The sequence below is a fragment of the Stegastes partitus genome, unplaced genomic scaffold, assembly GCF_000690725.1.
Source record: "Stegastes partitus isolate 25-593 unplaced genomic scaffold, Stegastes_partitus-1.0.2 Scaffold0, whole genome shotgun sequence".
NCBI classification, from domain to species: Eukaryota; Metazoa; Chordata; class Actinopteri; family Pomacentridae; genus Stegastes; species Stegastes partitus.
The window spans coordinates 1,555,637-1,568,741 of record NW_007577731.1 but is presented as its reverse complement, the minus strand read 5'-3'; the positions used below and the strand labels follow the sequence as shown (position 1 = coordinate 1,568,741).

The 13,105-nt window shown below is 42.2% G+C and overlaps 1 protein-coding gene across 1 annotated transcript in view; it reads right to left on the bottom strand.

Moving 5' to 3' along the window:
- Positions 1 to 5,526: 5,526 nt before the first annotated feature.
- LOC103358814 (Y+L amino acid transporter 2) overlaps positions 5,527 to 13,105 on the bottom strand; it is a 9,299-nt gene continuing 1,720 nt past the window's right edge. The window contains exons 3-10 of the mRNA XM_008283971.1: positions 11,494 to 11,619; positions 11,272 to 11,416; positions 10,091 to 10,214; positions 9,794 to 9,897; positions 9,620 to 9,716; positions 9,394 to 9,543; positions 6,933 to 7,116; positions 5,527 to 6,681 (exon numbers count right to left, since the gene is read on the bottom strand). Of these exons, the coding sequence (XP_008282193.1) occupies positions 6,587 to 6,681; positions 6,933 to 7,116; positions 9,394 to 9,543; positions 9,620 to 9,716; positions 9,794 to 9,897; positions 10,091 to 10,214; positions 11,272 to 11,416; positions 11,494 to 11,619 (1,025 nt within the window). The 3' untranslated portion in view covers positions 5,527 to 6,586. The remainder of the gene's footprint in view (positions 6,682 to 6,932; positions 7,117 to 9,393; positions 9,544 to 9,619; positions 9,717 to 9,793; positions 9,898 to 10,090; positions 10,215 to 11,271; positions 11,417 to 11,493; positions 11,620 to 13,105) is intronic.

The window sequence follows — 13,105 nt, the reverse complement described above, 5'->3', positions numbered from 1 at the left end:
CGCAGAAGAGGACACGACAACATCACACGCAGCGAGCGTGCTCAGTGTTTATGGAAGTAAACATGGATGGTAACGGTGGAGCGAATCTGCCACTTCCCCGCCGCCACCGACGGTGGAAACAGAAGTGTGAGCGCTAACTAAACTAGCATCAGCAGCCAAGTACTGCCTGTGTGTTCTGGACACTTCCACCCCGTCAGAGCGCTGCCCCGGGGTGGAAGTGGCCAGAATTTGCACACCGGTCAGTTAGGCTGAAATCCAGCGATGCATCGTGTTCGAACAATACAGTAGTTATTATAACAACTATGAACAATAAATATTAACAACTAATGAGCCTTCCAGCATCAAGCCCTCCTTGTATCTGGACCTCCGTCTTGACAATCCGACAGCCTTGCTATCTGACATGAAAGAAGGTTTTACATTTAGTGTCGGGTTATCGAGTCACGACTGTACTGATATAGTTCCTGCAAGATTTTTTCTTTAGTACCCAAAATAGTAAATTTAATCTTTTTTTCATGTCATTTTATTTTAATTATAGAGGGCATTCATATATTGTGCTTAATAAAGGACTAAGTATTTTAGGTGTAGTAGCCTACAGGGAATCATGTTTTCATTATAGAGATGTAGAAATGTGTGAAGCCGGTATCACATTTAGCACTTGAATTAATGCATATAAAAGCTTTAAACTGATTCAACATCTTATAGGTGCAACATGTGAGAGCTTGAATATGAATATAGCAACAAACAACTACAGTCAAATGTATTCACAGCCTGACATTAAAGAAGGAAAAATCATCTTCAGTCACTAAAATAAGTTGACAAAAGTAATAATAAATAAAAATGTAGTGAACATCATGACGTTGCTTTTGAATTGTGGTTTAACAGAAATATTTAAAAAAAACAAGCAAACCAGCATGATGGGACCCCGAAACTACTATTTAGATGAATAACCCTTTGAGCCAATCAGGTGTTTCCTGTAGCTCTCAGTCAGACGTCTGCACCTGTTGACAGGTATTTAGATTTCACTGCTCATCAGCAAAATGCTCTCATTGGTCCAGGACTGTTTTTTTAAAAAAAATTATTCTTTTCAACCACAATTCAAAAGCAACATCTTATTTCACTAAATTATTACTTAGCAAATGTTTATTTATTATTACTTTTTTCATTTTCTAGTTATTTCACTGACTGTTGTGGATTTTGCCTTTTCTTTAATGGAAGGGGATGAATACATGTGAGGACGGCTGTATAAGCTCTGAGCAGGACAATGAAGTCATACTATGTAACCTGTAACCTGAGCTGCTCTGTTCTCAGTAGCCGGTCCGGGCACATTGCTGCATGTTTGTAGGAGTTCCTCCCTTTGAAACTGCTGGACCTGCCCGAGTGTTACTAACAGGTTGAAATTGAACTCCACATTGTGAAAGTGTGACACAGTCTGGAGCCGCTGCCCTAGAAAACCGGATGCTGTTAGTGTAAGAGTGCTCTTTTTATTCCATCTTTGTGACGCTGTTTTGAGGTGTGTGCTCTGCTCCAGTCCGACCAGAACAGGACCATTTGTGGAAACAGACACACACTGAGCAGAGAGCAGGAGATGTGAAGTAAAGATGTTCCTGTTGACAATCTGTTACAACCGCTTACATGCTTTATTTTAATGTCAGCGTGGACTCACGGTTGTGGCCGGTTTAGTTTTTGTTGTCTTCTGAGTTCACAATTTTTCTGGTTGTAAATGAAACATGAGGAGAGGCGGGAGGTGCTGCTGGTGGTGGGACATCCTGTGGTTCTGAATTAAATGTTCTTGAAACACAAAAGCTTCATGACGTGTTCTGTAGTTGCTTCTAAAATAAAGCCAAAAACACACAAGTCATGTCTTCTTTAATGTACAAAATGTGGCACGTGATATTTATGAATGCAGATTCATGTATTAGCAAGGTGGCTCAGTGGTTAGCACCGTCGCCTCGCAGCTAGAAGGTCACCGGGTGTCCCGGTGAGGACACCCGGGATCTTTCTGTGTGGAGTCTCCATGTTCTCCCCGTGCAGTGTGGGTTCTCTCCGGGTTCTCCGGCTTCCTCCCACAGTTCAGAAACATGTTGAGGTTAATTGGTGATTGTAAATTGTCCGTAGGTGTGAATGTGAGTGTGCTTGGTTGTCTGTCTCTAAGTGTAGCCCTGTGATAGACTGGTTACCTGTCCAGGTGAACCTGCCTTCACCCTGAGTCAGCTGGGATAGACTCCAGCCCCCCATGTCCCTAGTGAGGATTAACACCTGGATGCTTCTTCTGAGTCCAGCTGTATCTGACTGATGTGTAACTTTCTCTTCGTCTCGTTCTGCTGCGGTCCGTGCTAATCCATGCCACGCTGTCCTCTTTCTCCACGTGACCCGTGTGCTTCTCTTTAAGCCCTCGGGGCGGTCCGAGCAGACACTCGGGAGACGTCTGCCCTCTGGACCACATCCTGGACTCTGAACCTCGCTGCTCAACATGGACCTGCGACTCCTGGTTGTAGCTGCAGCTCTGGGGGCGGCGCTGACCATCTCCCTGGCAGACCGGACCTCACAGTGCAAAATCAAATGGTACCGTAGATCTTTTACGAGCGTCTGTGTGTCATACTGATGGAGGATTTATGGAGGATTTGTGCTGGATTCACCTGAGTGTGACGTGTACAACAATGTGATTTGACTGACTAAATATCCAGTCGGTGTTCCTGCTGTCCAGAGCAGATTCATGCGACTGGTTGGACCCAGATCATGTTCTGTGGCGCTGTTTGGGTTGCATGAAACCCATCCGACAGTACAAAGGGGTCAAATGCATGTTATGAATTCAAAGTACTGTGCTGTGTGATTTCTCCTGCTTGTTATCGTCGATATGGTCAAACTCACAAGACTCACATCAGTCATGTCTGTGAGGAATGTGAGACAGAGTTTGAGAGGGTAATGAGATTTGTCTCACATTTTTAAGATTCTGCACGAGCTTCCATCTGAATACTAACGAAGCCAACACTTGCTGCTCTGCAGGTTGTTCGGCATCTCGTGCAGCGACGTCCAAGGAAAGCTGGTGAGCCAGGTCAAGGCCTGGCAGATCAGACAGAGCTGCCTGTACGAAGGAGAGAAGTGCTCGTACGAGGTCAGAAACACTCTTGTAGTTCACAAAAGTTTCATAAAATCGTGTTGTTTTTGCTTTAAGAATCCATATTGTCACCATCTTTGTAAATAAGAGTGTGAATGCAGCAGAACAGCGTTAGAAGCAGTCATGAACGTTTAGTTTAAAGACAATACGACGCTTTATTCATGTGCTTCTTTTAAATACTTGTCACTTTAACTTGTCTTTTGTGCATCCAGGATCATAAATGACCAACACACCTGAGATTATTGTCTTGTATTCAACAGTTTCTTAACTCATTAACTTAGGATGTTGGTTAATTCAAACTTGGTTGAATCCAATGCAAATGTGATCTAAACCTGCATTATTTCTACGAGCCAGCAGGGGGCAACGCAAGTACATGGACGTCGATGAGAAAATGAATCTACTTCTCACTTCATTTGTTGCCTCAGTAAACATCCTCCTGATGAGTTTATGGTCTCAATTATTGCTTCCACAGCTCCTCCAACACAACATGATTCAAGATTTTGTTTTTAATTTAACATTTGTGCACAAACAGACAGTCCAGGCATGTTGGAACTCTGGTTTCTTGTTTAACCCAACGTTTACATTTAGTATTTCTTTAGTCTTTCTTGAGGTGGAACGTCTTCATAATTTGGACTTGATTGTTCTCTTGAAAATCTTTTTTAAAAATGCAGTGAAACTAGAACTCTTCAGACTTCTTCTGGCCTCATGGTGCACGACTACTGTCGTCGCTTTAATTACTGATAGACTGCATCTGTCACACTTGGCTGAGTTTGAAATGTGCTGTCAGCTTGTGTCCTCAGTTCCTTACGTGATCAAAGCCACGCACACGTCTCCGAGCACCAAGAAACTGAGCGACCTTCAGTTTCTCCTGGAGCAGTCCACCGTCTGCAAAGTGACCGTAAGTAGGATTCAGAGGCTTTAGTTTAAATCAGCTTCGTTTTACATGTTACCTGCTTCAATTAAATACCAAGTGTAGGTCCTACACGATACAGACTCCCAACACATTGGACGACATTCTGCAGAAATGTGAATAAATTACACAAACATGAATTTTTAACTCACTGATGTTGTGACGCAGTGAGAAGAAATGTTAACCCAGTTAAAGGGGAGTTCAGAATCACTCACTGACCTTTGACCAACAGGGAGACGCTGTGTCCGAATTCGTCAAAGACCCGGCCGATAACAGCACCAACTTCTGCAGCCTGCAGAACCTGATGGACGGTAGATGCTCCCTCCACGATCACCACACGATGACAGTGTGTTGTTCTGTGAAGAGGCTTTAACCCTGAAACATCTGATCTCTCTGCAGGAAGCAAGCTGACTGAAGCTGAGGGCTACAAACAGTTCAGCAACAAGTGGATCTGTCCGGGTTTCGACACGGCCAACTGCAGCCTGTCGTAGGAGGAGACGCTCCCGGATCCAAACATGACGAATAACTAGAAGATCTTAGTGAAAGTTAGTTTTTAAAGGTGTATTTTCGGAGCTATTCTGTTCGCTGATCCCATTTTTAAACAGAATTTCTTTATAAAATAATGAAACTAAAGTGATGTTTTCTGTAGAATCTGTTAAAAACCAGAAAACGTTTCTTTTACGCGAACGCAATGGAATGCTGAAGATGAATAAACCTTTGTAGACATTAATGCACCGCGTCTAGATGTTTTGTTTTATTTTATTGCTGATGTGTTTTAAGTCAAAAAAGTAAACAGCATGATATGTGACGGGGCTGCAAGGTGGCTCAGTGGTTAGCATCGTTGCCTCACAGCTAGAAGGTTGCCTTGCCAGTTCACGGTGAGGACACCCGGGATCTTTCTGCGTGGAGTCTCCATGTTCTCCCCGTGCAGCGTGGGTTCTCTCCGGGTTCTCCGGCTTCCTCCCACAGTCCAGAAACATGCTGAGGTTAATTGGTGATTGTAAATTGTCCGTATGTGTGAATGTGAGTGTGCTTGGTTGTCTGTCTCTAAGTGTGGCCCTGTGATAGCCTGGTTACCTGTCCAGGTGAACCTGCCTTCACCCTGAGTCAGCTGGGATAGACTCCAGCCCCCCATGACCCTAGTGAGGATGAAGCGGTGTATAGATAATGGATAGATGATATGTGACCTCTACGTCGGGGACTATAGCCGCTGAACATTGGATGCCAGCTCAACCAGCTATGCTACCGTAGTGCCTACTTTGACCAATACATGTAAAAATAAAAACACCTTAAAATGCAGGTACGTTTAAATGACACGATGCCACAGATGACGAGAGGAAAACGAGCTGTTGGTCCGCTGGATGTCATTTAGAGCTGCAGCCAGGATCTTAAATGTCCACAGCGTCACCATTTCAGCCATCATCATCTCTACACCTTAATCCTCACTAGAGTCTGAACAGAGACCTAAAGACTGATTCACAAATAACACACAAACACAGTCTGATGCAAAAAAAACATTTGCAGTTTAATCAAAATACAAAATGATAAAGAAAGTGTCCATGACAAAGAAGGACAGCTCAGTTTCATGCCGGGTAGAGAGGGTTAGATATAAAAATATACCGTTTCATTAAAGAGGAGAAACAAAGCACACGTTGGTCAAAGAGGCCAAAAGTTAAACGTGAACATCCAGTGTGATTGGCTGAACGCTAACACGTGTAAAAAAAACACAACACAAGGACACGTTTTAAAAAGCATTGAGCTGGTAAAGTGCTTTGACTCAGAGTTGAATAAGAAAACTAGATTTTATCAATCATTTAAATCCAGAGTTTGTTTGGTTTCTAGTGAATAAGGGCAAAAGTCATTATTCAGTCCAACTTCCTCTGACTGCACCAGAAGTTCAGTTCTGCTGTTTTCCTCTAGATGGAGCAGCTGAGGTTGGTTTGTGTCGAGCTGGTCTGACAGCGATGAAGGATGAAGCTGTAGCCTGGTGAAGACGAATCAGGGAGTTTTCCACCAGGGAGCGTTTTGCTTCCAAAAACCAAACTTGCAGACAAACATCAGATAAACTGCAGCATCAGGACTGTGTCACCGTAAAGGTCGGCTGAATTAAAACGGTCAGAACGAACACACTCAGTGTGGAAACACAGCTTCAGGAAAATATAATGTGCAAAAACTTAAACAGCTTCTGCTTAAAATGGACAATTTTATGGTGTTTATATCTGCAGTTATTCACGTATGAATAAAAATATCCCTGGATGATGAACAACAGCGTCAGACGTGCTTCTGCAAACTTAACATGTTGTAAATAAATAACATGAAACACTCACACATAAACTGTGACCTGCAGCTACACGTGTTGTCAATAGTTTCATTCAAATCCTCATAGAAGATATTCCTCTGTAGAAAAGTGTGTTGGCGTCACAGGAGAAAGTCGCCTGTTTTTCTTTTTTTAACTTGACCTGGCACAAGTCATCCTCACAAATATTGTGAGCCTCGCCGCTCCGTCCACGCGAGGCCTTGTTCTCCAGGACCGAGGCCTCCGGTCGGACTCGTGAAGCCCGTCACTGCGTTTTACCGCCCGACGGCGTTTCCTCCTCGAAGTCGAACTCGGTCAGGCAGCAGTAGAGCAGTATCTGGGTGTATCTGGTGGCAAAGGCTGGAGGAGGAAGGAGGAAGGATGTGGGAGGGTTAAAAAAAAAAGATAGAGGAGAGATCAGTGATGATTCAACATGACTGTGTTTTGAAATTGATGTGAATCATGTGGTGCAGATATTTGGCAATAAACAGAAATCAAAATCTTCCTATAATCAGATCGGTCAGGTAGCGTTTGAATGAGGCCTAACAAACACTGGAGCAGATGATCAGGTCTTGAAATAAAACAAATTCATATGAAGGTTTGAACCTTACAGTTTAGTTTGCGTATGAATCGTGGCCTCCTGTCCTCAGGCAGGTAGATGGCGACGTAGTAAACCGGGATCCCAGAGAGCGCGATGCCGATGCCTATGAGGGAGTTGATGGTGTCTCCGTACAGCGGCACGATGACCAGGAACAGGCTGCACAGGCAGTAGACGAAGGGGAAGAACAGGGTGAGCTGTGGAGGCAAGAAGACACGAGTGGTCAGCGCCTGTATGAATGCTTCCATCCGGAGAGACGCTTTGAGCCACAAACTCTACAAACACAACGACTGAGGGTCATCGTTTAGCCTGAAAATATCATTTCTTTGTTAATTTAAAGTTGGAGTGGAAAAAAAAGATATTGATATTTAGTAGTGATGCATGATATTAACATTTCTGGCTGATATCTGATATTAAGATTTCTGATATCACCGATGTCGATATTTAATTTTTGTTCACACCAAAAAATTAGTATAAGTAAGCACTATGATAAAACTATTCAGAAGAAGCCCAGATTAAACCACACAGTCTTCTTTAGTACGTAACAAAAGTAAAACATATTTAAGTCCAGGACCATTTAAGTAAAAACATCTGTGAAATAGCAGCGATATCAAACGTAGAGACGAAGCCGCTGATGTCAGACAATCATCGGCTAAATGTGTTCATCAGACCGATACCGATATACGGGAAAAAACTCTGATATCAGTCGACACTGATGTGGTTGTTCATATATTGTGCATCCCAGATGCTGGCTGTGATGGTGGACCTTGAGGATGATGATGAGTGGGCCGTGGCTGATGAGCTGGAGGACGATGACTTTGACAGTAATGTTGTGGTTGGAGAGAGTTCTCTTGCCAGAATCGCCTGTGTTCTGGGAGGAAAGGGAGCAACATATCATGCAGATGCTGCAGAACCCTGACTGGAAGTACCGCCACGCTGGGCTCATGGCGCCGTCAGCCAAGAGATGATCAGCTTCATGCTCCTCTTCTGCTCCGAACCTCACCCCAGAGCACGCTATGCTGCCTGCAGTGCTATTGGACAGATGGCCACATGATTAGGTGATCTCATCCCTGCTTCAGACCACGGAGGACCAGAGTAACCCTCCAGTGCAGGCACATGCTGCTGCCGCTCTCATCAGCTTCACAGAGGACTGTCTCACATCAGATTCCCCTCCTTGTCCTGTGCACAAACGGGCCACACTGGGATAAAGTTGTGTGAATCAGTCGCTTTCTCTCCCGTGTACAGATCCAGGAGTGTGCATGAACGCTGCACTTTAATGTCAGCGTTCGAGAAAGGATTCAGACCCCTTGTTGACATAGAAGTACCAAAACAACGATGTAGAAATACTGTACATGGAAAAAAATGTAGTTAAAGAACTGAAGCCAAAGCCTGATGGACCGGTCTGTACATATATGAGGCCTGATGAGATGATTAATAGTGAAGCGTCGGTGTGTCAGTAGCCTGCTGCTGCTGCTGCTGCAGGTGGAGCCGCTCTGACCTACTTTCTGTACAATCTTATAAACAGACAAACCTGCAGGACTCTGACATGATTAATGAGGGAGGGAAGAAATAAAAAACACAAATCTGTTTTCAGTTTTTGTACTTTTTCTCTCATTTTTAAAGGAGACTTTGGATCATTTAACCCAAACCGTGTGAGACGTTTAAAGGAAAAACAACTCTTTACTGTTAACAACTCAGAGACACTGATTTTTGTAAGAAACCAAAATGGTTGAAAAAACACAGAATTCATCTATAAAAATGTGTTCTCTTGTAAAGCTTGTTATATTATTCATTGTCTACACGCTGACAAAGGTGGAGTAGAATCAAAAACTCCATCTTTAACACTAAAACCTGCTGTGTTGATCACTCTGGTCTCTTTTATTCATCCTACACGTCAGCATATTTTACACATCATATGGTTTAGTTTAAGCTGTGATATGCGAACATTTAGAATGTTAAATTTTTTTTATTTTTTTATTTTTTTTTAGCAAACTAAACATTTAATGGTTTTTTCTGTGGAGCACTGAGAGTGCCAAATTACAAAAATAAATCAAAAAAAGAACAGCAAAATAAAAGTGGAAACAAAAGAAGAAGAAGTAAAATAAAAAATAAATGATGTGGCAATATAAAGCAATATTATTCAAAAATGAATCCATAAAAAAGGCTAATAAATTTTTAAAAAAATGTTATAAATTGTATTTATTTATTTATTGTTTCATTTTTATTTTTTACATCTATTTTTTATTATTTATTGTTTTATTTTTTTTTATTTTTACATTTATTTTTTATTTTAAAAAATGTTTATTTTTATTTTTATTTTTGTATTTATTTTATTTAATTTTTTTATAATGTCGCTTTAAAAGCAAAGGAAACACGCGCACAACGACATTCCCACTGTGCTGGACGGCCGAGAATCTCCACACACACGTCCACATATAACCACTAAGCATCTCTATGACGGAAAACGAGTGCACCTTGACAGGCCGGTGTCTGTCCGGCTGAGTGATGCGCAGGTAGATGAGGCCGGCCACCGACAGACCCACGTAGAGCCAGTAGCTGAAGCTGAAGTAGTTGATGAGCTGAAACACGTCCTCCACGCACAGGAAGATCAGGCCCATCAAGCCCTGCAGCCACACAGGAGAGAATCGTTTAACCAGACGTTGGTTTTGGCACAAATCTGCTGTGTTTCAGGTTCCTTACGTTGAACAGCAGCGCCGGTATGGGCGTGTAGCGCTCCAGGTGGATCAGGCTCAGGCTGTCGGGGAGGTGGCCTTCTCTGGCTCCGACGAAGAACAGCCTGCATGGGCAGTAAAGTTACTGGGAAAGTATTCACAACACGAGCACAAAGCCAGCGCCCGGTCAGTGTTTTATTACCGAGAGGCAGCGATGATGGAAGCGTTGAGCCCTCCGTAGCAGGACATGGCCACCGACACTGGGATGATCCACTTGAACGGACCCAGCACTGCGTTTCCAAACGTCTGTGGGGTCACATTTGCAAAGACATGCTTTGAGCAGAGCCTCAGGCTGTGACACTGGCATCATGCACGTTGCTTTTGCATCAATCTCAGCAGTCTTGTTTCCATGTCACGTCTCGAGTCGACCCTTCCTAAGTGGAACAGGTCTATATTTAGCAGCAGAGTAAAGCATCTCTCTCAGGTGACCGCGTCTTACCACAGCAACGGCGTCGCTGGCCAGCAGAGACGGCATGTCTAGGACCACATAATACGCCACGTTGGTCAGCAGGTAGATGATGGTCACGATGGGCATGGAGACGGCGATGGCCAGGGGCAGGTTTCTATGACAACACAGAGCACACAGTCACTGAGAACAAACACAGGATAGAGGATCCATCGGGATTATTTCACTCAAGTCATAACTCCAGCCTCTATAGTCCATCTCCTGTTTGTTCAGATACAGATTGTACATGTGATAGTCACAGCTGAGGGAGTTTTTAAGCTTTTCTGTCAAATGTAAAAGTTTAAAAGTCAACAATCGTGTCAAACTACTTGAAGGGTTTTGATGACTTCAAGGGGATTCCATGATTCAAGGAACCTTATCTGTCATGCTAGCTCACATTCACACGTTTGTGGTATGAAATTAGTTCTCAGGACCCGTTTTGTTAAAAAGAAAAAACTCATAAATACTAAGTACAATAAAACGAGCGAAATATAAGTAAAAAACACAGCAACGTAAGTGCAGTAAGACAACAAATATACATAAACATTGGAGTAGAAAGGCAAAATTAGTTATGTTTAGCACTAAATGTTTGTGTATCAGTGGGGTAGATTGTAATATTGCACTTTGTTGGTTAAAAACTTGGAGGGGAAAAAAGATGCAAACACAAAACTGACCTTTAAAGTTACTCCAGTGTTTATTTTGAATCATATTTCTGTCCTCCTAATGAGCTGAAATTCAATATCGGCTCTCTTTTAGCTCCGTTTTTGGTCCCCACCACCTTCTGAGCCAAATTTCTGCCTCTGTCGTGACTAAACGTTAACCTGAGATCACTAGTTTACTGTTTGTGGTTGCCAAAAACAGAACTCCCGCCAAAAAGGAGCTCAAATCGCTCTGGTTTCTGTTTCTGTCGTCGTATATAAACAGCCATTTGATGCATTTTTTTGATAGTGTTCCTAGTATCAGCTTTAAATGAGGTGTAAGCCGATGTCTGGCAGAAATTGAGGAAATTTAGAAAAACTTTATGAGTCACTGTGACCGCCTGTGTCCAGTCGTCTCAGAGACATGTCAACCATTAAACCTGTCAGCACCACTGTCGGAAATGAGCTGTAAACAGATTTCCGATCAGCGAGTCAAGTCGAGGAAGCGCCATCGGGTCAAACGTCTGTCTGGATCACCTCTCTGGATTCTGAATCTCCTCCGTGACGAAGTTGAGCGTATCCCAGCCGGAGTAGGAGAAGAGAGCCGAGTAGAGGGCCAGAGCGATGGCTCCGGGATCCGTGGAGGAGCCTTCAAACGAGTTCTCAAAGCTCTTCGTTTGTCCTGCAACAGGAGAAGATGAAAGCGTTTGTTTCATCCTATTTACTCCCGGGAATTCTTTCTTTTACTTTCTTTCTTACCAGCAGACATTTTCAGGATTCCCACGACGATGATGAGGAAGAGCGACATGAGTTTGGCGTAAGTGAAGATGTCCTGGACCAGCGTGCCCCATTTCACGTAAGCACAGTTGATGAAGATGAGGACACCTGGACAGAGCAGAGGAGATAAACGAACCCTCCTTACAACTAACACAGCTTCTGCTTTCTCGTCAGGTTGCATTAGCGCAGAAGACGATGGGAAATCCCTGCAGCAGTAAATTCATTTTGTTTTGAGCTGAGTTTTGACAGCAAACAGAAACCTGAAGCTCACGTGAGCTACATTCAGTGTGAAAGTTCAGAAACAGAAACTCACTCCTTGGTTTTGCGGCTCATGACTCCTGCACCTAAATACCACTTCTGCTTGCTGCAGACTTCGCAGCACAAAGCCGGGCCATAAACCACATTTCACAGGAGTGACGGTCTAACTATAGCTGATGTCAGTCCCTCTAAAGGTTACTGAGTTTGAGGGAATGTGTCGCTTCATCGTTGGTTTAACGTCGTCCTGTATGGATCGCTCTCAAGTTTCTAAAACTCCAGAATAATAAAGAATTTGCGCACAGACAGTTTCATGACTGTCAAACTGAGAGGTGGGTTTTGTGTTTTCACCTGCAGTTACTTAGTAAAGCTGTGATGCTGATTTAGGAGAGCAAGCAGCCATCAGAAGGTAAAAATACAGACAGTTACAGTGGATTACATGCACAGCAAAAAAAAAAGAAAAGTCTGAAAATCTGGCAGCAAGCATGCCAGAAAAATAAGATGGAATACTGCAAGAACTGCAAAAATAAAATAACAACAACAACAAAACCCACTGTGCAAATAGAGCAAAGTCATATTAGTCATTATAAAAGGTCAAATAAATGTTTGTAAAAAAAATCTCTATATATATATTTTAATGTATGATTTTACTAGATATTACCTGTAATTTAACAACATTGGAAAAATCTGTAAAATGTCAATAAATTGTTCAAAAACTTACAATTAAAACTGGAAAAAATAGAGAAAAAAAAACACGTCTATATTTTAAAGTGCACATGCATCGCTCTCCTGTGCAAAGTTAGTCAACGCGACTCGATAGAGATGTAATTACTGGATGCAAATAAAATCAAAATAGAGAAGGTCTAATTTCATACGATTCTTCTGGATTATAACGTTTTTGTTTGGGTGTTTTTCATCCTGCAGCACAAAAAAAAAAACCCAAAAAAAGTTTTTCGAAGGGAAATCTAGCTGACCTCAAAACTAGAACCAGAGTGAAAAATGATAACACTACACTGTAAAAACTGGTTTTAATTTTCATTATTATTTTTTCTAAATAAGCAATTTACTGTTATTTGACAGATTTGCCCCCATTTTGTTAAATTAAAGAAAAAAAAATCTGGTAAAATCACTGAAAAAAATATTAATTTACTTATTAACACTATAAAAACTGGACAAAACTGTAAATAATGTCCACATCAAAATCTGTACTTTTACATATAGTATTCTATTACGTTTGACTGTATTTAGGTCTGCAAAAAATATAATTATTTTACAGATATTTGCAGATATTCGACAGAAAAAGCATGTTAGTGAGGTTAGAAAAACAGTACATCATGTC